The 24,465-nt window shown below is 57.9% G+C and overlaps 1 protein-coding gene across 4 annotated transcripts in view; it reads right to left on the bottom strand.

Moving 5' to 3' along the window:
* The window catches only part of TTC28 (tetratricopeptide repeat domain 28), a 587,442-nt gene that overhangs the window by 8,040 nt on the left and 554,937 nt on the right, over positions 1–24,465 (bottom strand). For all 4 annotated transcript variants that reach the window (XM_068563682.1, XM_068563683.1, XM_068563684.1 and 1 more), the window contains 6 exons: positions 19,335–19,479; positions 9,180–9,359; positions 6,798–7,518; positions 4,327–4,451; positions 1,799–2,030; positions 1,118–1,194 (listed from right to left, as the gene is read on the bottom strand). In XM_068563682.1, coding sequence (XP_068419783.1) covers positions 1,118–1,194; positions 1,799–2,030; positions 4,327–4,451; positions 6,798–7,518; positions 9,180–9,359; positions 19,335–19,479 — 1,480 coding nt within the window. The remainder of the gene's footprint in view (positions 1–1,117; positions 1,195–1,798; positions 2,031–4,326; positions 4,452–6,797; positions 7,519–9,179; positions 9,360–19,334; positions 19,480–24,465) is intronic.

Raw genomic sequence — 24,465 nt, 5'->3', positions numbered from 1 at the left:
CCGAAAGCTAGAAATTAAGCTATTGGCTGTTTGGATGCTCAGCCTGGCCCTGTAAATGTAACTCTAGCTTTTTCTTTTTGTAGAGCACAGGCTTGTAGCCCTCCTGGGTTCAGGATGTTTAAGTGTCTTCCTGATTCTATTCAACAAGCAGGTCTAACACACTTATTACAAAATGAGCAGAAACGCAGTGAAGGGGCCAGATCAGTGAGCTACATTCCAAATCTAGGCTGAAAACCACCCCAGGTAGGGGGAGGCTCCAGGAACCAATCAGATTTGCAGAGGTTAACCCTAGGTGGAGCAGCTTGATTTCTACATAGAAACAGTTCTGCTAAAATGAAATCTGCTGATATCTAATAACGTGTATTTTTCAAATTATTACACTCTAAGGTGACCAGAGAAAACTGCTCTGTGCTCTTTAGGGGTTGCTACGCTGTCACCCCAGTGCTCGTTCCAGACCCTCACTGGCCAGTAGGAAGATCAGAAGCTCTTAGGCCAAGTTGGGAAGGGACTACATGATGCTAAGGGTTAGAATCCTCCAATTCTCTGAATTAGATCTACATTCTTCTAAAAGAAAGCACTTTTTGAAAACCTGCTAAGCAGTATCTTTCATGAGACTTGACTTTGTGTTCACCACTGTGCCTCAGTGGTGGTTTTGTTTCAGGCAAGGGTCATACTTTGATCTAAGAATAAGTACTGGAGCACCTGTAGCCACCCTGACGGGATGGCCCTACACCTGCTGGCTTGGGTAAGGTGGCTGCAACACTTGTCAATCAGCAGAAACAGTTGGTGGTTAGGGATGATAAGGTGCAGGAGACCACTGAATGGAGAGTTCAGGAAATGCCCTGAGACTACAGGTGACTGGGGCCCCTTAAGCATCCTCTGAGGCCCTTGGGACTCAGTGCCCAGGGAGGACACTGGGAGAACTTGCTCCTCTGTGCCTGCACCTGCCGGAGAGGGCAGTTCTACTCCCAGCCCTTGCCTTTTCCTTCTCATTACAAAAGCTGAAAAAAAGCAGTGAGGCTGCATCACGTGCAGGTTCCTATTTGGGGCCAAATCACTGTCTTTCCAACCCGGCACAGTCCTCAGACCTGGGCTCAGCTGCACTGGCTCAACTCACCCGGCTGATGAGCTGCTCGCCCGTCTCTGAGGCAGTGATGAGCTTGCAGAGGGCTTGGAGGGCAGGGTTGGGCAGACCTAAAGCAAGGAGGGGGCAGGCGTTATCCGGAGGGGCCTCTGCACCCGCAGTCCTGCACCTTCCGAGGGGAACGCACCCGCAACACTCAGCTTTGGTGGCATTTTCAAAAGCTCGAGACAGCCAGACGTGTGTATCCGTGTCTGACTTGTCTGTGAGAAGGGCAGATGGAGGCAGGGCCAGTCCTGACCCTGCTGTGTCCTCCAGGCGTACGGTCACATGCCAGGACCCCAACTAGTTGCTCAGGCAGCATCACCCCCTTCGAGTGAAGCACAAAGGGCAGCCCTGAGCATCTGTGCCCCGCGTCACCCTGGGGTCAGCCACACAGCTCTGTCAGATCCGAAGCTGCTGATTAAATGTTAGTAGCAGCTACTGTTTGCGCAGCAAGACCTCATGTCATCCCAGGAAGGGGCAGAGCTGGGGCAGAGGATGTGTTGCCATCAGATGGAAACACCAGGTCAGGAGCGCTCCTTTCCCCCAGAGCAGGAGGAGTCTGTGTCTGGGACTCCTCAGCACTTCTCAGGAGACCCTCGCTCCTCCCCATCTGAGACCCGGCAGGGACCACGGCCACCCACTACCCTGCTCGAGCTGTCAGCCAAGGCTCACCCAGCAGGGACTGGATGGTGCTGCTGCACTGCTGGAGTCGGTCGCCTGGGTCGGAGGTTGGGAAGAAGACAGCTGCCGGCAGGCCGCTGGCGGGGGGGTCCAGCCGGAAGCCCACAGCGGTGAGGAGGGCCTGCCAGCCAGGGATGCCGCCCACTTTGTTCTCCACGCTCTGCTGGGATGTGTACATGGCGTTGCGCTGCCCGTTCTGAATGCGCTGCAGGGACTTCTCCACCTGCAGGGGAGGGGGGAGTGAGGTGCCGCTCTGAGTGGGGTGGGCGGGGGGGGGGGGGGTACCCTGTTTTCTCTCCAAGTGGCTTTGGGGGAACACAAAGCCCGTGTGGGAAGCTCTGCAGGGCTGGCAGCTGCCACCAGGCACCCAGGCCTGAGGACCACACTCTGCAGCAGCGGCCAGTGTCTTGCAAGGGAGGGGCTGCTACCGTGAGAGCCGAGGGCTGGAGACTTGGAGGAGTCCTGTCCCTTCCCTAACCCAGCTCCGGGCTGTCCTCCACAGACGACACTCAAGTGACTTGTCTGAAAACCAATCTCTGGCCAGGGACCTGCCCCAAACCCTGCAATGGCTGCGCCCCATCACTAGGGTGAACCCTCAGGCCTTCAGGACCCCCCCCCCTCACTGCCCGTGCACCTCACACACACCAAGCAGTGCCCACCGTGGGGCCTTCGTCCCCCAGGCCTTCGACTCCTCCTCCATCCTTCAGCGCTGACCTCTGGAACCTGTGTCCACCTGCACACGGGCCCCTTCCACCTTCCAGGGCCTAAATCAGTGCTGCCAGGTAACTGCCACCTTAACTCTCCCAGGAAGCGTCCACAGCACCTGCAACAGCCGCAGGCCTTCCCTCGGCAGTTTTTCTAAGGGAAACCTCAGTCCATCCGAGATGTCACCTGTTCTGGGGCACGTGTGCCGTCACTGGAGGGGAAGGAGAGTTGTCCAGGATGTCACTTGAGACTTTTCTTAGAGTAAAACCCTGGGATGCCGGGGGCTGACATCAGAGGCAAGAGGAAACGCACGTTCCCGGGCAGGGCAGACAGGCAGCCAGCTGGCTGTCCCCTGGGCTAGAAGGGCCCTAGAGACACTGTCCAGTGGGTAGTTAGAAGGAGGAAAAGACTGGTGAACTTGACCCATGGCCCCTACACTCACCCCAGAAGATGAAGCCAAGAAAAAAGAGAAAACCCTTAGATGTACTCGAGGGGCCTCAAGGCCGAATGGGAGCGGAGAGGCCTGGCTCTTGCTCCACGGCCTGGCCTGGGAGGAGAAAGCAAATGGGCTACGGCAAGGAAGGAGGGCACCTCTCGGGGTGAGAGGGACCTGACAAGGGTCCTAGTGCTGAGCAACATAAAGGCTCCATGCAGCTTCCAGGCACAGGTTAAAATCAGTTGAGAAAGCCTTCCCCCAAATTCTCAAAGCACAAGAGCACGTCCACCCGGTGGCAGGCAGCGTGGGCTTCCTTGCATCTGGCCCAAGAGCTGTCAGAGGTTTCAGGCTCCAGCATTCTTGTTCATACACTGATTTCTGTCAGGCCTGAAAAAACCTCCTTCAGGCAGACCTGAGCTTAGGAAATGTCCGTGACTGATCCCTCACTGGAGTCCACACAGAGCTGATGCCCAGCCCCATGGGCTGTGTTTCCCTGGCCAAGGGAACATGGCCACCTAGAGGCCGGCCCCAGCCCACTGCCAGGACCCGTGGAGAAGCCTTCACTGGGTCCTTCCTCCTGAGCACAGGCAGAGCCTTGTGTGCACCTCTAAGCTGCGAGGTGGCCACAGGGTGGCTGTTTGCCTTGGGTTTGGAAAGAGCTCGGCTGCGGCGTGGGCTGTCCCCCACCTCCCCCCTGCCTCACGGGGTCTGGGCTGGGGCTGCACTGGTCTTTCTGGTACAGAACTCCAAGGAAGCTAAGAATTCTAAATTATTTGAAACTGCCTTCCAGGTTATCAAGGTAGAAGGGTGGAACAAGTTTTATGTCACTGTTTCCCAGCTTGATTTATAACCTTTCAATTCTGTAGAAAATGGCATGGGGCCTCTGTGTTCTCACCAGGGCCCCGCCAAGAGTAGGGTTGGGCTTGGACTCTTCCAATTGAGTTTAGGGAACGGCCAGTGTCCTTTGATTATAAAATACCAGTTCTCAGCTACTGGGACCCTATTGTGTGACAGCTACTCACCTTTTCTCTAACCCTCACGATAACCTTGAAAAGGTAAAGTTTTATCCCCCCTTCTACTCGAGGAAGTTGAGGCTCAGAGAGCAAGGTCACTTGCCCAAAGCCATGGGGCGGAAGCGGCTGTGGTCAGGCTCTGCTCCAGGGCCCCCCTTGGCCAACCCCCCCAGGGTCTGGGCGAGGATGGCTGCAGCCACCATCCGAGGCTGGTGTGACACTGCACACTGTGCCCACCGCACAGACGTCTGGGGACAATGTCCCCTCCACCTGCTCAAGCCCCCCGGTGCTGTGGGACCCCTCCAGCCTCGCCCTGCTCCTCCTGCATCTCCGGCCGCCTCCCGCGAGGGCCCTGCGCCCCTTACCAGGTGCAGCAGCACTCGCAGGGCATCCCGCGCCCGCTCTGGGTGCTGGAGGATCTCGGTGAGGGCCTGGCCGATGAGCGAGGAGGGACTGTTGAGCTTCACATCGCTCCCGATGAGCAAGAACCCTGTGGGGAGCCCAGAAAGCACCTCAGAACTGCCCTCACCCAGCCCAGCTGGTCTCTACAGCTCATTTGTGCCAGAGAGAGAGAGGCCTGCCAAGGACAGCTGCTCCATGGGCTGGACCGGGACGGCTAACTCACTGGGGCACTTTGATACTCTTTTGCTGGGTGAGCTGCTCAGGAAAGCTGCTGAGGTAACTGCGCAGTGAGCGAGGCAGGAAAAGGCTGTGTGGCCCCCAGGGCCCCTCCCTGGCTTGGCCACCATCCCGAGGAATGATCTGCCTTGTTTTCCCTGAAATTAATCTGTGTTGGTCTGGAATGTGCCCAGGGACGGAGGGCCGGGTGTGCCTGACTCCTTGGGGCCACCAGACAAGGGGACAGGAGGAGGTATCCCCCAGTCTTAAGACGAGCAAATGGAGCTTAGGCTGGGGAGGAAGGAGCCACACGTCTGCCTGGATCCCGTCCCCCTTCCTCTTCCCCAGCACCCACTTCCATAAGCAGGGCCTGGGGGAGGCAAAGCGGAGCAGCCCCCCCCAGCAACTTTAGGACCAACCTGCCCCAAGTAATGGAGGGGAAGGGTTTTCTGAGAATGAATGTGCCCAGGCTGTTTTTAAGGGTAACAGGGCAGCATCATTAAACACCATTTCCCACAGAACAGAGTTGGCTTTTCTATTGTCTGTCACTGAAACTAAACAATGACAAAAATACCACGTCCGTAAGCACACTGGGAAGATGTGGGGTGGGGTTGGGAGGCCCTGTCAAGAATAAATGGCCAAGCACAGGGGCTGCGTCCCCACAAACCCTGCAGTACATTCTGCGGGACCACGTGGGGCTCAGAGCCCCTTCTGACTGCTGAGAACAGATATAAACAGACACCATGTGCTGAGAACAATCATGGAAACCACGGGCATGATCGCCTCTGATTTCCGCATCTCCTGGCAGAGGAAGTCTGGCAACATGGCCAGGCCCAAACCCGCAGGGCCTGCCTGCCCCCTGCCTTGCAGAGGGAGGGCCCAGCCGTGAGCTGAGGGCTGCCAGAGAGGAGGCCTGCTGGACCAACTGAATGTTTCTCTTCAGCCACGTGAGGAAACAGGATAGATTCTGCTTTGAATTTTGAATACCTTTTTGAACAAGACCACAGCTATGGTATGTTTGTGAAGTAAACACGTTCCACTCCTCAACAACATGGCTCACCCACCCGGCACCAGCCCTTGGCCGTGGGCAACTCAGCGCCACGCCCAGGGCGGCCCCCGCGGGCTCCTGTTTGCTGGCCGCTGGGCCCGGGACACCACGGCCCCACTTCAGCGCTCACCCGCCTTTGGGGGACAACACCAGCAACCTCAGCTCACGTCAACTGGCTTTACTTTGAGGGGAAGAGTAAGGTGAAAGCCATTTTGTTCCCAACTTCTAAACATATAAATGAATGGTATATTTTTTTGCCATTAAAACAATAAAACGTACATGTTTGAAAATAGTATTTTTGGTGTTCCTCTGCTTCTCAAGGTTTAAGACACTCATTGTGGCATTGGTGGGATTGTCGTCTGCTCTGGAGGTCCTGGGGAGGTGTAGGGGCCAATTCAGAGAGACCACCACAAACTGAAGGATCATGAAGTGTGTCAGCAAAACAGCCCTGCCGCATGAGAGGCCTGGGTCTGGGTTTGGACTCTGTCTCAGCCTGTCGGGGAGGGTCTCCCGCATGGGAGGGTCCACAGCAGGTCGCAGGTCATCGCATAGAGCTGAGCGGCAGACCAGATGTCACAGGGAACGTGCTCCCTCCACCCCCAGGCCCTCATGCCCCTCACAGGGCCCTGCGGTGGGACCACTGGGCACACACGCCGCCGGCCCCTCACGCATCACAAGACGTTCAACCCACTCCTCAGATTGTCTCAAATGTGGACAGGGAGATGCCAGCACTACCACCATCATCCCCTTGGTACCACTGAGGACACTGAGCTTCAGAGAGGGTAAGGAACCTGTCTCAGGTCACACAGCCTGATGCGGAGCTGGACCAAACCCAAGTCCTCCAATGACCAAATCTCAGGTCTCTCTAAACACACTGACTGCTCTTTCCTACAGTCTGGGATTTCACACGAGGGCCGTAAAATGGGTCACCCAGTGCACACGACATCAGGAGGGCTTGACACGCACTCTGACGGCAGACTGTTCTGACGCTCCTGCTCACAAGGCCACTCTAATGCCACAGTGAGGAGAGACTGACGTGGCTCGGCCAGCGAGGCCCCCTCCCTGAGCCTCTCCGCACTGTCCTTCCCCAGCACCCCCCCTGCCCCCGTCCTCACCCCCCACCGCCCTGACTGCGCCCCCAGGCCCTCTGACAGGCACCCGAGCCCCTACCTGCCCAGTTGGAGGGGTGTGAGAAGGCCTTGCTGCTCTGCACCACCTTCATGGCCTCGCCCAGGGCCGCGCTGGCCTTCAGGCCATTCAGCAGGGATGAGTACAAGGCGTGCAGGAACATCTTGGAAGCAGCCACGGGCACAGGCCACAGAGACACGAGGACACACTGTGCGCCGGCCGCCAGGAAGGCCCGCGTCAGCGCGATGACCCCGTCGGCTGTGACCTTGCTGCTGGACTCCTGGGAGGAGCCGAGGACCACCAGCTTCACAGGCAGCCGCAGGTCCAGGACGTCGGCGGCCGTGAGCAGCAGCTCCTGCAGCGGCGGGCAGTCTGAGATGCTCTCGCCATCGCTGGTGTCATCCTGCACCCGCAGGGACTCGGGGATGGTGTAGGGGTGGCCGAAGGAGCTCTTGCTGCCAGCGGGGGTGCCTTCCACACTGGGCGTGAGGACCAAGGCCGACAGTTTCCAAGAGATGTGGGTGGCAAAGTGGACGCACTCGGCCTGGGTCAGGGCGCTCATGACCCGCTCTTTGGTGGCCACGCTGCCCACCAGCGGCTGGCAGCCCAGCAGCTCGGACACCATGTAGGCCTCCTCCTCGGCTGACGGCATCGGGCCCCACAGCCACCTGTCCATCACCGCCGATGGGAGCTTGGGGTTGCCGACCACAGCCGCCATGGACGTGGAGCTGGAGTAGGCGGGAGGGTTCTTCCGCAGGTGAGACTGGAGGGGAGGGAAGACAGTGGGCCACCCATTAGGGCTTCTCTGGGGCAGGCAGATGCCAGCTCTCCAGCAGGGCTGCATCCAGCGTGGCTCCACCTGTTCTCCTGATAACCTTGTTCACTCTACTTTTCAAGACCTTTTTGACACAGGTGCATGTCTGACTGAGAATCACACCGGCTGGTGACAAGCTCTTGAAAACAATGAGACCAGATAGATGGCAGGAAGACCCCTTGCCGTTTGTCAAGCCGGAGGGGGGTGGGACAGGGCGTGCAGGAGGCGAGGGTGTGCAGGGCAGGATCACCTGCCCTACATCTCCCTCCCACAGGCTCCCCTGTGAGCCCCTCAATCAGGGGGAACCCACTGCTGATGCAACAGGGGCTCGGAGGGGTGATTTTGTTTAAACTTGCAAAAAGCAAGTCACAGGCGAGACAGGGCCAAATTAAGTCCTTTAGAGGCACTACAACTGAAAAGATGAAAAACATCACTGAATTATAAAATCATTATAAAGAAGCCTAACAAAGTTCTGATTTTCCCCCACGATGCCTTCTGATGTTTTCTGGGGAAAACATCACGCATCAAATTATTTCAAAATAATTTTTTGGTGTTTCCACCCGGTGATGCCTTAAACTGGGAAAGAGAAATGCCTCTTGGGTGCCTGTCGGGAGACGGGACTCTTCCACTCTCTGGTTCATCTCTGCCTCCCAGGGTGCCCTGGCAGCCGGAGAGGTGAGTTGGCCCTCCGTGCCGGACGGCACACAGCTGGCTCACGGATGGGATTCACAGTCAACCATGGACATGAAGAAAACTTGGAGAAAAATCATTTCCTTCACCTTGAACTGATTCTGTCCCATGAGAAGTACAATTCAGCAACAAAAACAGTCATAACTAAGATCTCCAAAACCCGTGAGGCAGAAACTGACCCGCCTGGAACCATGCCAGTGACCACGGTCAACAGAGGCTGAGGCAGGTCCCGTGGGGGCCGCCCACGCCCAGGCCTGGGGCAGGAGTGTCGGGGCAGGAGGGAGCCCGGGTCTCAGGGTATCTGGGAGAGTTTAGAGAAGGGAAGAGGGCTCAGGGCTGGCTCCGAAGGCCCTCTAGGTAGGTGGGCAGGGCCAGGGGTGGCTGTGGGCTAAGCCCTGACCTGCAGTGGGCCACTGTCACCCGCTTGAGTCCACAGAGTTCATCCCACACTGATTTTTGCCAAATGAGACCCAAGTCCTGAAAGCCACCCATTTGTTTTCGGTTCTTTGTCGGCCTGGGGGGCCCTTGCCCACTTGACGCTAATCCCATCTGTCTGCCCTCCCTGCCTGCGGCCCCTCTGCTGGGCACACTCGGCGCCCACTCAGCGGTCAGCTTGGCGGGTGAGCGCGGCCCCCAGGGGGTGACCCGCTTCCTCAGACAGGCGGCACAGCCTCCAGCCTGACTCAGTGCTGGGAGTAGCTCCCAACACTGGTGTCACAGCAAAGCAACGCAGAGAGAAATGACACACATGGTGGCCTCCTGAGGTGGCAAAGGGTTCGGGAGGCTGTCCCCCTGCCTTCGGACGGATCTGCTCCAAAGTGACCCCACCAGCCGCAAACTAAAGAGTCCACACCTCCTCTTGCGGTCACCAGCCCAGCCAGAGGGACGGCGCCCCAAACACCCAGGCGGGCCTGACTTACCTTGGCCTGAGGACCGAGGGAGCGGATGGAAGGGACGGCGATGAGGGCGAAGCGCTCGTACAGGTACTCATTGGAGGAGCTTCCCTTCAGGAGGGCGAACGGGATGAGGTAGAGCTCCCCCTCCAGAACCAGGACCAGCTGCCGGTGCCGGCCCACAGGGCCGCTGGAGTGCATCAGGCCCTGTGGGGTGAGCGGAGCGGCTGACACACCCAGCGGGGATACGCCTTGGGAGGACCAGGCACCCCCGCCCCCAGGGGGTCCGCTCAGGGAGTGGGGGTGATGGGGCGGGGCTCCCTCCCACCTGCCTCACAGGCGCCACCCGAGGAGGAGGGTAGAGGAGCAGGGCCAGGAGGGAGACTGCGGTCACCCGTCACGGAGGGTGTCCCACAAAGACAAGGATCAGCCCGGGTCATCCAGATGTTTCTACAGAAGGCAGGGGATTCATGCAAAGGGCAGCTGTCCCAGAAAGCACTCAGTGAGTCACGGTGCACCCGAAGGACCAGGGCAGGAGATGCTGCGTTGGCACAGGGACCCTACGGGCAGTGTAGGAATGACCCTGTCACACAGGCAGTGAGGTCTCAACCAAAGTGGGACGTGCTGTCCATTTCAGTGGACAGGAGGCGAGAGAACTGACGTGCAGACAGAAGCTTTGGGAACCAGGATGACATCCCCGGAGGAGAAGGGTTCCGGATTCCAGGACCTCAAGTCACCTCAGGCCTCTGCGTCCCTCCCCCCAGGACAGGGTGGCCCCATGGCCCCGGGCTCTGCAGGGGCTGTCCCCACTCGCTCCCCCGGTGCTGGCAGGGAATCTGACACTGATGGGACCCCCATCACTCCTGAAAGGCCCAGGCGGGGACCTGAGGGAAGGGTGAGTGCATGCGGACCCATAGCAGACAGACACCCCTCATGCTCCAACAGAATTGCTCATGGAGACTAAGGCCAGATGAATCTGGATAACGCAAGTGGCAATGACTGTGAAAACCACACTAGACACAGGCTAGGAGTGAATAAAGAGATGAAGCGGCCACAGGAGCCTGCGGGGAGAACGTGCAGGGCCCACAGACCGCGGGCACCAGGTGCCAGGTGCTGGGAGGCCCTGAGCCCTGGGGTGCTGGCTCGGGGGAGGGTCACAGCCGGGTCCCCCCCCACCCCCATCCCTTTGTTGCCCAAGCCTCCACGCTCTGGAGGAGCGAGTGTCCATGGCCGCACTGCTGTGGGCTCTGGGCTGAGGGTGCAGAGGGCATTCAGCTAACCCAAAGGGACATGCGCCTGGCGGGACATTCTGTCTGTACAAACCCCCTGTGGCTTTTTTTCTTTTTTTTAAATTCTAGATGCATCTAAAGAAAGCGGAAGTAAAAATTATTAGGCCAAATGTTTCTTTTTTTCTTTAAGAGCTACTTTCCAAGAAAAGGTAAAAGTATCGCCGTACAACGCAGGAGAGAAGAAGTAGGGTGTGCCCAGTGACCACTCCAGGGGTCAACTCCTGGGCTCCGTGTCCCCACCGTGGGCCACACCGAGGTCCCTGCCTGGCCTGGCACAGGGAGGACGCTCTGGAAGTCCCTCTGGAGGGCAGATTGCTGGCTGCTGCAGTACACCCAGAGGACCTGGGGGCCGGGCCGGAGCAGCTGGGCTGTTGGTACCCTGACCTCGGGGATGGGTCAGCAGCCGTGACAGTGACAACTGCTCGCTGCCCAGCCAGAGCACTGCCGCCCGGCACATGGGCAATGGGGGGGCTCAGGCCACCTGCCATGGGCAGGACCAGACCCATCCTCGCCTGATCCGGGGTCACCAGGCATCACTGGACGGGGTGGCAGCCCCACCCCTGCAGACCTTGCCTGGACTCCACCTGCCAGGGCCCCAACCCTGATAAGTCTCTGTCAGGTGTCATTCCACAGGTCACGGGCTTCACGGGGACACAGCACTCTCAGACAAGTCCCCAGTCACGACAGCACCTGTCACGTGAAGTGAAGGTAGCTGAGGGGTGCTGGGTCAGGTAAGAGACTGGACCCTGCTTAGAGAAAAGGTCCACAGGCAGCGTGCCTTTGAAGGGACTCTGCTAACTCTGCCCACAAGGCCGTCTTGTCTGAGGCACAAGCCTCAAGAGGGTGATGCCACATCCTGGGAGGAGCTCGGGTGTCTTCTCCGACGACTGACTTCTGATCTCTCCACCAGCCACTAGTGTCTACGGTGGGTGACGGGGCGACGGGGAGCCACGTCAGTTCAGGACTCAGTCCCTGCTCGAGAGCTCACGATGATGCAATGTCTCAGAAAATAAAACGTGCACAAGAAACCACTACTGAGTGAGACCACGGAAGTGTAAAACGCCAGCCCCAGAGGGTGGGACACGATGCTGGGCCCCCCCGGCTGCTGCTCTGCACGTGAGGGTGGGGAGGCCCCAACTGGCCAGACGAGGCCCATGGGGCACACGGAGGGCAAGGCTGGAGAGGGACTCGGGAGCCAGATGGTGGAGGCCTGAGGCTGAGCGGGAGTGTGGCTCTCGCAGACTGTGGGGACCTGCGTCCTCTGCCGCGGAACCTCTGATGAAGCCTTGAAAGGCAGCCTGCACCAACGAGACGGGCTGCACGTGGTAATTCAGACGAGGAAACGCAGCGGAGAGAAGGGGACAGGACTTGCCAGGACTTGGTGAAGAGTGGCCTTAGCAGCGAGGAGAGGGAAACGCCTCTGAAACTCTAGCCTCGGAGCTTGCGAGCCTGTCTCTGAACCGTGTACCCGAATTCATAGGTCCAGGTCCTCCCGGGACAGCACCTCGCGGCATGTACTGGCCTGGCATGCGCAGCCCTGGGCGAGGGCTCCAAATGGAACCCCTGTCCAGCAGAGGGGAAGGAGGTGGGTGGTGGCAGACGGGCTGCACGGCAGACGGGCAGCTCAGGTTAAAGGCAGCGGGAACACTGACCGAACATGTTGGAACAGGGGCCCTGGAAGCTGTCCTCTGCATCCTGCCTCCAGGACACACGAGCGTCACCCTGGCACGGAAGGATCAGCCAAAAGCCAACGTGAACTTAAACACGGAGAGCACAGTGATGTCTCTATGCAAGCTACACCTCGTCTGTTAAGACGGAAAAGGAGAGAGGATTCAAGGGAGCGCTATTCTGCGCCTCTGTCTGTCAGTCTGGGAAGGGCTCGCTGGCTTCTGAAGCCCTGGGTTTGAAGGACAAAAGGGCTCTGTATCGGCCCCACACCCGCCACGAGCACAGTCCAACAAATGCCAGCAACGACTCCGACTCTCTGACCCCTGCAGTTTCTAGAAATGTGTCTTCTGAAGCAGAAAACACCAGGCCAAGTGCCCTAAAATCTGTTTACTCCCCCAGGAAGCGTCCCTTCGCTCTCACCAGGGCCGTGACCCTGCCTGTCGCAGCAAACACAACTGGAGGGCTCGCGGCGACAGGCCGGCCGGGCTGGAGGAGAGGCGGGCAGTGAGAGGACGAAAACAGGCGAAGCCCAGGCTTTGCAGAGGAGAGGGGGCTCCTCTCCACAGGGGACTCCGGGCGGCTGTTATCAGCTCCCACCTCAGCTCCCAATGCCCTGTCCACACCTGCTCTTCACACGCTGCTTCCTGCAGCCAGTTCTCCCGAGCGAAACGTGCTGCCCTGATGCGGGCGTGTGTGTGTGTGCGCGCGCGTGCGCACGTACTGAACGCAGCCCCGCTGTGGCCCCGCCGGCGGTGGCTCCTGGCCCCTCCCGCCCGCACTCGGGGGTGGCCCGGCTCTGGCCTGACCAGGGAACAGCCCGCTCCCGGGGAGTGGGTGGAGGGGGAACCACACCTCATCAGTGTCCGTCCTTCCTGGGTTTCGCTCCCTCAGCCCAGGAGAACCACACAGTCTCCTGTATCTCACAGTTACCCCTTCACCACAGGGAACAGTCTTGATACTAATCTCCCCTGGTTAACCTACCTGTGCTTTCTAGCTCCTGACAAGACCCAGACCCTCTGTTGAGCGGGGTTTGGAAGGTTGGAAAGCCTTGCCCAGTGACCAGGAAGGGAAGGCACATTCCGGGAGAGGCCTTTGCCACGGGGTCTGGGCCCGCGTGCTGGGTCGGGAGCTCTGGGGGACCCGGAACTGCTAGATGATGGGGTGTGTGGTTAGGGGAGAGGTGGAGGGGGTTCTGAGAACATCGACAAGACTCTCACCTCCCTGCCCCTCAGTTCCCGAACCCACAGGACAGCACTGACGCCACGACCTCACAGGCAGCGTGTGGGGCTCCAGGCGGGCCCTCAGCACACACTGGTCAAACGTGAATTCTCAACTGCCTTCAGGTGCTTTAAATAAGAGGAACACAGGTCCTATTATTCATACTATTCTTTCCTGCTGGGTCTCGATCATTTTTCTAGTACAACTCATTCCCTTTCCCTCCTGTGTTTGTAAACATGGCCAAAACACATAAATGGCCTCTTTGGAGCATCCAGCTCCACATGGAACCCGGGGACTCAGGGATACCGCCATCACCACGGTCCTCCTCACCTGCACGTCTCCACCACCATCATCCACAGCTCTTCACTGAGTATCCACCACACCTGACACCTGCGAAACCCACCGCCAAGCAGTTACCCTGACGTCCAAGTTCCGAGTCGGCAGTTCCCCCAGGCAACCACCACGGGTCCCAAGTGTTTGCCTGGGTGGTGAACTCTGATTCGATCACCATTTTGGTCAACGGGATCTCCCATATACACTCATGGTGACCGGGGGGTGCTGAACCGTTTAGAAAGCACCGATATCAAACGTGATGTTGCATGCGTCCTAACTTTGGCTTAAGCACTACGTGCTCTGTGCACAGCACCAGGGTTCAGAGGAGCAGCCTGTAGCCTCCATATGCGGGAAGTTCCGTTTTCAGGGAAGGACAGGAGGCCTCTCAGAGCCTCACAGCATAACAGGCCAGAGAATGAACACCCCTGATCACCACAGGGGAGCGCAAGAAAATTCCTGGGTCCATGAACTTTCCGGCAGATTAGATTTGGGATGAAATGGACTTCACTGTGTACAACAAGGATTCCAGAAGCAAAGAACTGACTGCTAGGAATCTGGATACCCCAGAACCATGTACAGGGCTTAGGACTTTTTCCTGACTTATATATTTGATTGAGCGAATTGATCAAACAGAACTTTTTAAGGTAGAGAAACCTTTTATGTGACGCTTCTGAGAAATCTTGGTGTCATGGATGGTTGTATCAGTCTCAGTAAATATCAAAGCTGTTCAGAAAAAAACCCTGAAACCATGACTAAAAGCTACCAGGATTGTAGACACCGTATTCCAACCGGAAATGCAAAAGTCCAAATTCGACCCACTCAACTGTCCTCTCTGAACAACAAAAAACAAACCACTGGTTTGCCTGGAGATTCTGAGAAGGGGCAAACCAGAGGAATCTGGCTACGGGAGATGCATGACCAGTGGCCAACCAGAGCCAGAGGGGCCTGCCGGCCACCCAGGGTCCAGTCTCAGCCAAGTCAGCCCAGAGGTCTGCTCACGCACAGGGGCCTCTCTGTGGCCGAACTGGTGAAAACGAGCCCACACGCCCTCAGTGGAAGGTGTGCCTTGGCTCCCCCAGAACCTACTGGGGTCAGGCTGAGACGGGGGCAGTTGAACATCAGCTCGAATCGACCCAAGGGGCCCTGACCCAGGTGAGAACACCGCTTGCCTGGCAGGAGCTCGCTGATTGGTCTGGTGCTCTCACTACTGCTTCAGCAGTCCAGACAGCTTGCGAGTCGTTGCCTCCGTTTTTCCTTCTCCTAATCAGCTGTGGTGACACTTGCGGTCCTTGGGTGACGTCTGTCCTCATGTGAATTTTACCACAGAGTCCCAGTCAGAAATCAGACAGCCTGGTGGTGCCCATCTCGCGGGCCTTGTCCCCCCTCCACACTCTGGAGTCAAGGTCGGACTGTTGTGTGACAAGCCTTCGAAGACGACCTCCAAAGCCTCCAGTCTATTTACAAACCAGGCACCTGACCAGTCGGTCTCATCTCCCGGGTAAAGGATAAGCTAGGTTATCACATCGCTTTACAAGAGTCCCTTTCCCCCAGAGCAGACATCACAGTCACGACCCTGCCAAAGCCAAGCTCTTCTCCTGGCCAAGCGCCAGAGCCAGACCCTTACCTCGAGTTTCTCAGAGGAGAGGTCCTGGGCCATCCTGGAGCTCTGGTGTCTAGGAGGGCAGTTTACCAACCTAACCGATGTGAACGGCAAGTTTTAAGCCAGTTTCTGGGGTCCTGAACCAGATAACTCCGCTTAGCCTGGAGGCTTCTTTAGTCAAGAGCAGAGGTGGACGAGGGGGACTGCTCCTTCTGACCAGAGTCGTTCACTCCTCCTACCTGTCTTATCATCTTGGCTTTGACGACTGTAAACTTAGGAAACAGGGAATTTAAATAAACGGAAATAATTATAAGGATGAGAGAGACTATAACTAGAACAAGCCCAGGGACTTGTTAAATCACATTTAAAGAGTGATTTGAGCAAACCCTAGGGAATTTTAGACTCTACATCTGGGTCCTTAATGCTAGCAGCTTCTGGCTCTGGACGAAGCCCCGTCTGCAAACTGAGGGGTAATTCGGGGTCTGCGCTTCACGTGGAGCAGCCCTGGGGGCGCGTGAATCTGCGTGTCCCTGTGGCGAGTCTAGGCTCGGGCACGAGTGACTACCCTTCACTCGACGGTGATGAAGAACGAATGCCACGGACCCAAACCGGGTCCCGGTCCCTCTCACGCTAGCACGTGCCACTTTTCTTTGGTGACATTTTCTCCTTTGGGTCTGAGACAGGATTTGACTTAATGTTTGATGATGGCTCATGTGCAGATGGAACGGGGCCTCCTCAGTGATAACTGGACATGCTCACCCGTCCTGACAGCAAAGGACAGCGTGCTTCCAGGAAAGAGCCACAGCAGTGTTTCCCTTCAGCTAAATTAAATCAAGTCCTGGTGCAAGCCTGCGGTAAAATATTATTCTGTTCCACTTTTCATACCGTCTGACCTAGTCCCTTAGCAACAGGACTGCGGCTAAACAAAGGCAGTTGTTCAAATAATTATACGTCCCATGTGAAGAGGCTAATCGTTTTAGTCTTGAAGTGTCAGTAATTCATAATCTTGGACTTTCGGTTTTGATTGGTGTTTTCATTGAAAATGTGGAGAAGGCCTGGCTCTGTCTGGCAGCTGACAGCGGCGGGAGCGGCGGACGGTGCCGTGTCGCCCTCTAGTGGCCTCTGGAGCAGGGCGGGAACCAGCAGTCGTCCACCTCCTCCACCGGGCAGTGCGCTGAGCGGGAGCACGGTCCATGAGCGCCATACCCGGCAAACCGCCCCCGCCCCCAGTCTCCTCTGTGCCTGGTGTGCGCCCGGCTGTGCCTGGCACGTGTCAAGAAACACGTGAATGAGGGGATGAAATGCGGAGGGAAGGAACTCCTGATTAGATCCCAGCTCTTCGGTGAAGTGGTTTTACTGAACCGCAGTGAGTCCCATTAGTCAGCCAAGGAAAAGCTCTTGCCCTGATCATTTACTTTAACGACCTCTGAAAGGTTTTACTCCACATCTCTTTTGAGGCAGCCTAACTCCTTCACTGTGTTCAAACTCCTCAGTCACAAAAGGACTAAATATCAGGAACTAAATGCTCTCAAACTAAATGCCTCACTTCAAGACGAGACACACCCCTGAGGGTCACACCTGTTCACACGTGCCGTTCCCGAGCACAGAGGGGCTGCCGCAGCCTCAGGACGCCGGCACGCACGTCGGGGGGCCGGGGTTTCCTTCCTTAGTCAACTGTATAAAGACATGACTTCGATCACTGTTCTAACTCGTTTGGGGCTCGAGTCCATAAATCTTCCCCTTCCCGGCACCCCTGGAGGAGCACAGATGTCCAGACACAAGCAATCACTAATCCCACTGGCATGTTTATATTCTTTAAGTCACAGGGGAAAGTCCTCAGAGAGAAAAACTGTCTAAAAAACACAGGGCAGAGTTTATAAACTCACGGGACCCCTTCAAGGATGACTCGTGGCTGTAGCAGCCTCTCCCCCCGGGTGGAAACGCTGCAATGGATGGAGGGAGGGGTTGCCTCTCTCCGCCCCCAGCCTCTTCCCGCTGCTCTCCACCCCGAGGATTTCTGTCTTTGATACAAGGGAAGAGCCCCTTCTCTGGCCAAAAGGGGAGGGGTCAACCAGCAAAACAAACAACGCTCAGGTGTGAGTCCCCTGCAGGCACGTCACTGGACTTGGGACCTACCCAGAAGTAAGCCAGAACCAGCACCGGGCTGGTTGACAGGGTCGGGGGCTCACAGACTCAAAGCTGCTCCAGGGTAGGCACAGCCCCTTCCTTCTGCTCGATAACCTCTTGGAAAGCTCCCAGCTGCCACAAAAGAGCGGCCACAGAAAACCCATTAGCTGACTTCTGCCTTGGGTCTTCTGCTTTGTATCCAGACTAGACCTAAATACCAAATGCAGCTTTGGACCACGTACCATCTATAAACTTTACTGAGTGCCAACATGCACCAGGCCCCGTGCCAGCTGCAAGGGACACAGAGATGGCTCGGCTCGGTGACATCGTCCTCAATTTCTAATGAGGACACAGGTACTCAAGGAGGGGTACCAGCTTGGCCAAGGTCACCTAGCCAGGAAAAGGCAGTGCTAGACACGAGTCCAGCCTTCCAGCTCCTAGAGGCTCTGTGCTTCCCTCCACCCCCGTGTCCCTGAGTGAGGGAAGTCCAGAGGGCACCACCAGGCAGTGCAGCCTCCTGAAAAATATCAGGCAAGTTGACACACATCCTGGGAAGGCCAGGCCAGGAGATGCACTGGCATTTCCTGAGGGTGAAGGGATCACTGTCAAGGTGAGGACACCTTGAGGATGCACCTCACCTCTGTCAGTTGGCAAAAGTGGAAGAGAGCTGCTGATGGGCCACTCCAACACCTGTGAGACGATTCTCCCACCTGGCTGTGGGGAGCTGCTAGGAGGGACACACAGGCTGGCTCCCTGAGGCCCCGTCAATCCCCACCCTCCCCAGCTGAGAGCTGGGCCCTCCAGGAGCACAGCCTCCACTTGCTGCAGGTACCTGGACTTTCCTAGGGGCCTGTAGTGAACTGGATGTTTGTGTCCCCCCCAAATGTATATGTTCATGCCCTAGGCCCCCAGTGTGATGGTATTTGGAGGTGGGACCTTGGGGAGATAATTCAGTTTAGATGAGGTCATGAGGGCAGGACCTCCATGATGGGATTAGTGTCCTTAGAAGAAGAAGAAACCTGAGTGTGCTCGCTCTCCCTGTCTCTCTGTCTCTGTCTTTCTCTCCATCACGTGAGGACACGTGCGAAAGTAGCTGTTTTCAAGCCAGGAAGAGGTCTCCCACCAAGAATCTGGGACTTCCAGCCTCCAGAACTGTGAGAAATAAACGTCGGTTGTTTAAGCCCCAGTCGGCAGCATTTTGTTACAGCAGCCAGAGCTGACTAATACACAGTCGTGTACAAAAGCATCTGATGGGCTCACCATTCAGATTCACAAGATCCCTGAGCCCTTTGGCAGCCCTCCCCTCTCACCCTCCCACCAGTTACATAGCCACATCTGGATTGAAAAGTGACGTGCAGAGACTAGGGCCACAGAAACCCGTCAGTAGCCGCGCTCAACCTTCTCGAGAAATCACAAGTGCAAGGGCGTCTCTGCCGCTGGACCCTGTGGTGGAGTGAGTCCTGACAAGGGCAGAGGCCAAGGGTCTGTTCTCACCAGGAAGCAGCCCTGGGCTTGAAGCTGCTCAGGCGAGACCCTCAGATGAGCAGTGGGTGGGGCAGCGCTGACTGCTGAGGAGATGGGGGAGATGCGTGCAGCCCCGCACCCCAGGCCTCCCCAAGTCTGGCGAGCAAGGTGGGAAGGAGCAGCGTCTCACCTGCACCTGAGGTCACGGAGGCCAAACTGACCAGCCGGCCAGTAAGGAGCCGGGCTGGGACCTGAACCCGGATCTGCCCACTTGGAGCTCAGGGCCTATCCACTAACCAGCAGCCAACCCAGCACACATGCCCACTTGGGCTTCCGGACGCTGACTGAGAAGTTGGTCGGAGAAGCCCCATGTCTGGAAACCCTCTTCTGTCTCAGGAGCCTGTTTTTTGTCTCGGGGGTGCAGGGGTGCTGAGCGGGAAGTGACGCGTCCTGACGCCAAGGAGCCGTGGGCCGGGCACTTACCCCTTCCATGGGTGCCACGAGCAGGTCGTACAGAGCGCGGAGCGGCGGCCTGGCGAACGAGCTCTGCCTCCTGGGAAGAGAGGAGGTCCCGTCCTTGACGGGCGACGTGGTGTTGCCGACCAGGCTGGTCGTGCTCTGGCAGCTCCTGGGGAGAGAAGGACGGGGGTGACATCGGGCACAGGCTCCGTTCCTGTTCCTGGAGGAGGCAGCGGGGAGGCCACCCAGCAGGACACGCCGGCCTCCCTCCCTGTGGCCTCGCCCCCTCCCCCTCAGGTACTGTTCACAGCACAGTGAGCACTGACAGACACCACAGGGCGGCCCAGCTGCGCACAACAGCTTACACGGCTGTGGAGTTCTTCTGCATAATCAAATGTCCTGAAGTGCTCTTCAAAGGATTTAATTACATCCTTGTGTGGAGCGACTGGGCAGGCAGACATGAGGACCATGAGAATCGGGGCAGCCACCAAACTGCTCGGAAGACGGTGCCCCAAGACCAACTAATGTCCAGGGCGCTGGCCTTGTTGGGGCCAACGAGGATCCTGTTGGCCCCAACCTGGGCTCAGGTCAGCCTCCGGCCCCCACCGGAGCCCCAGCACAGCCCGAGGCCCCTCATGGGGAGGTGGTCAGCTCAGGCGCAGCTGCAGGTATTGTTTTCCTTTTTAATTTATGTTCCAAAGTTTCCAGGCAAAATTTTATTAGTACAGGTGGTATTTTCAACCCCAAGGACCCCAAGTTTCACACTCCCAACACAGGCCGACAACATTCATTGAGTCACTGATGCATTGAGAAAATGTTTCCTGAGCACTGGCTACCTGCCAGGCACTGACGCAGGCCCTGGGGACCAACAGAGGACAAACGGCACAGGTGAGCAGAAGAGACGGCAGGTAGGGAAACAAACCCATCTCCACTGCAAGGACCAGGCTGCCCCACGAGTCTTTCTGAACCCGCCCCTCGGCGTGGCTAGCGTGGCCCCAGCACAGCCTCTGGTGGCGGCCCCCACATGACTACTAGACAGTCAGTGGGCTCTCAGCCTTGATCCAGACACCGTGCACAGTTCTGGAGTTTCTGCTATGCACTCAAGGACCTTAAGGCAGAGACCAGGTCTCACACCAGACACGTGGCCAAGTAAGTACTCTGGGCGGCTGGCAGTGGCAGCTCTGTGGTTATTACCTAAGGAAAAGCAGAACACGGCTTTCCTTCCTGGGCCAGGCCAGGATCCATGACCATCTAGAGAAATGATCTGAAAGATGCGTTTGCGTTTTTGAGGCATGGCTTCTGTCCCTGGCCTTCCCCCACCCTTTGTGGTGTTCTCAGCAGTGTCCCACTTCTAAATCCTAGGGTCATGCCAAGCCAGGCTGTGAGCACCCTCAGCCCCTACCCTGCTCCAGCAAGAGAAGAAAGAGGAGAGGGCTCGGAGGGCCTGCGAGCCCGCTCACGGCCGCTCCTACATCACCCTCACTCAGAAAGCATGTAGTTACAAGCGACTGGGGCTGTGGCATGTCTTTGCCATCAGAGCCAGTGAAGCACAGATAACCCTGCAGTGACACTCAGAGGCTCACTTAATTCCCTGGAATACACGGCAAAGAGCATTTCTCCCCTGAAGGAGCGAGCACCAAACTGCCCTCCAGAGATGTGCTGGAGTGACGCGCAGTGTCTGTCACGGCACCGTGTGCTCTTACACACGGCCTGTGTGCACTCGCAGCCTGGGGAGCCCGGGATGCCAGCAGAACAGCACGTGGGGGTGGCAGGACTGCAGCACCCTGCCCCACACACCCCTCACTTCACTCTTTAGACATGTGTCTCCTGGACTGTGGGCTTGTTACCCCACTTGAGGCACCTGAGTCTGATTAATCTGGCCACAGACATCCAGGGAGTGCCATGTTCCCAGACAACGGTGTGGCCACAAGTCCTAACAGTGACTGATGGGGCGCTCCACAAACCCCAAGGCCCTAAACTAAATAGCTCCTACTGGAGAAAGAGACCCAGCTCCACATCCCGAGCTCCCCTGGTACAAGGAGACCAGCATGACCAAGCTGCACAGGGAAGGCAGGAGGGGGTGGGGAGCTGTGCGATGGACAGACCTGTGGGCACGGGTCCCAGCCTGGGGCAAGTCTCTCGCCCTCTCGGCCTCACTTTTTGCATCTGCAGAAAGGGAAAATGCTGCAGAGAGTGTCAGATAGGGGAGGATGACTGCAAAGCATCCAGAACCTGAAAGGTGTTGGGAGTCTCAGCTGATGGGACAATGAGTGAGAAGCCCTGGGCAGGAGGGTGGAAGTGGGCTGGGTTGCCTTTCTATTGAACCCATGAAGTGCCAGAGGCATCTAAAGGGGCCCAACAATGCTAACCCACTCCACACGCATCACTACCCCGCCATGTGCCAGGCACGTGGGTCCACATAGGGGCTGACCCATGGGTCCCGGCACTAGGCTGTATGTAGAGAAGGGAAGAGCGCCAGCAGGGGTCCGGGGCATAAGACCCTGACTAGCTGCTGGTCAGGCAGAGCCGAGGGAGGGCTTTCTGGGAGAGGACCATTTGCTGTGGGCACAGGGGGCGATCTGGAGTTAGACTGCCTGTGGACAAGGAGGGGGAAGGCCATTCCAAGCCCAGGGACAGCGCAGAGGGAGGCACCAGTGTTGGGAATGGAGCACTGGGGTGCTTGGGGCAGAGTGTTGGGGGCAAATGTATGGAGGGTGGGGCTACGGGCTGGAGAGGTGAGGCGGCAGGGCGGCTGGCCTCTGGGCTCGCGCTGCCGAGGCCGGCCCACCCCCTTCAGCACCAGGCCTGCCTGAACAGGAAGCTCCTCCCCCAGGCCGATTCCTTGCAGGGCTCATCAGAGGAAGGCTCTGCGGTCTTCACCCTTCCCTGAAGGCCTCCTGCTGGTCTCCAGGGCTGGGACCAGGCTGGGACTCAGCGCCCTCACTCCCGGCCAGTTCAGGTGGGAAGCCAGTCGATGTCCTTGGTCGGGGCTGGTAAACACACGGCCGGTCGCGGCACGTGTTGCTTGGCGGAGGTTTCCAGGGACACTCTCTCTGGGCATCTGTACGCTTCCGGGGGCTGGGGGCGGGGGCCGGGTCTCAGGCTAGGACCCACCAGGGTCACAGTAGCGAGCAGTGGTTTCCTCACCTCCACAGAGCTGCCTTGGACAGACTGCAATCAACAAGCTCCCTGTGTGTGTTGCTTCTGTTTTTGCTACAACATTCACAGTGACCTACAGCGGCTCTCACAGGGGTGCGCCTGCCCGGAGATCTGCACAAAGATGCGCCACATTTCAGAGGAGCCGAGCGGTCAAGCTCCTTCCCTGGGCTGGGGGGACGTTCCCGGACAACAGAGCTGCCGCCGTGTGACTCTGCCAAGGCATGTCACTTCTCTGCTCCCCACTTTTCCTTGATTGTAAAACGAAACGGGTAGACTAAATGCCTTGCAGGTCTCTTCTAGTTTTAAAAAATTAAAAATCTACTCACTCTAGGAAGCCATCAAAACTGCGGTGGCTCTTTTAACCGCTCTGCTGGCCACAGCCCTAGAGCCCTCCCTGAGCTTGCCCGTGTCGGTGGCAGGGCGTAAGCACAGCCCTCCGGCGCTGCAATCTGTCTGGAAAGTCGGCGTCGCCAATGCACGTCCCTGTGGTCGGGATTCAGAGTCACAGCCAAGCGGCCACGGTCCCCTGGGCTCTGAGCCCCAGGCCGGAGTGGTTGACAGGTGTGAGCAGATGTGTGGGATGGTCCGCTCCCTGCTGTCCTCCTTCCTGGTATTGTCGCCACGGCCCAGTGCATCCATCACACTGCGGAAGCACGGCCACGGGGTGGGGCCTCGGTGATGGCACTGCTCTGATTTCTGCGGGCCCTTTCAGCCTGGCTGACTTCTCTCTGCCTGGGCAATCTGGAGGCAGATGAGAGGATGGTGCTTTGACAGGGTGGAAACGTTTCCCCGTGGCAAGAGAGTGAGCCGCAGGAGGGGCTGGGCCCCTATTCAGGCTCCTGCCAAGCCTGCCACACCCACATCTCGCTCTCAGGACCCTAGGAGGTGGGGAGGTTCCTCTTCTACAGATCAGAGAGGCCAAGAGCCTGGACGAGGCTGCCGGCCAGGGCAGGGTCAGGCCTCCCAACTGCCAGGGAGGGAGGGGTTTTATTTTGTCCTCCCAGCCTTCAGGACACACTGAGCAACCTGCACTTGCCTCCGATCGCTGCCCTCCCCGCTGCTGGGTCCACAAAGGTGACGTTGACAGCGGGCAGCCTCTCCCAGATTTCGTGGGAGCAGGAAGGAGGGCCGGGCTCCCGGGACTCCCAGCTGCTCCACCACGCGGCTCCAGCAGGGGGCGCTGACTCGCTTTCCGTGAGGCCTCCATTTATTGCCAGGGACCCCATCGGGCTAATTGACAGTCCAGCTCTCAGCAGAGAGGATTTTCTCACACCACATCGTGGTCTTTACCAGCTCATTCCTCAGATGATGTTTATTAATCTACTTCTGGAGAAATATTCGTTTTCTCTGCGGCTCAGCCATCTGTGTGGTAATGGGAAACGGAGGGACTGAGCACGCATCCAGGGAGACAGCAGGCAGGCAGGCAAGGGGGGAGCTGCCTGGTCTCTGCACCAGCAGGATGCAGAGCTACGAGGTGATATGTGGAGCGCTCCCGGGCAGGGCAGAGGCATCGGGGTAGTTTATGTCTCCGGAATGATGACAAAAGCCAGGCGGTCTGGGTAGCACTTGCGGCTCATGAATCTCCCTGCAGGAATGAAGAGATCTATTCCCCAGGCAGGGGGATTTATAACTGCCTGGGCCTGCAGAAGACCCTGTGCACTGGGACTCGCTCGGGCTCACACACTGACGTGCCCCACGCCACGGCCCCGTCTGGGGCGGGCGTGCGCCTACCGGGCATCCGGGGAGGCCGTGGGACACCTGGGGGATGTGCGCTTGGAAGGCTCGGCCCGAACTGCCACACTCAGCACAAGCTGGTTGCCCTGGCTTCCCGTCAGGGCTCTGCTGAGGAGGGGAGTGAGGTCACGTGCAGAGTTACTGTGGGGGGGGACCCACCCGGGGGACCCACCCCCCACCCCCCACCCCAACACACACACTGGTTTCTCAGCTTTCACAGTCAAAGACGGAGAGAGAGGTGAGCAGCGGAAATGGGGGAGCA

This window comes from Eschrichtius robustus, chromosome 14, assembly GCF_028021215.1.
Source record: "Eschrichtius robustus isolate mEscRob2 chromosome 14, mEscRob2.pri, whole genome shotgun sequence".
NCBI lineage: Eukaryota > Metazoa > Chordata > Mammalia > Artiodactyla > Eschrichtiidae > Eschrichtius > Eschrichtius robustus.
The sequence above is the reverse complement of the archived record's forward strand: the minus strand, read 5'-3'. Positions and strand labels throughout refer to the sequence as shown.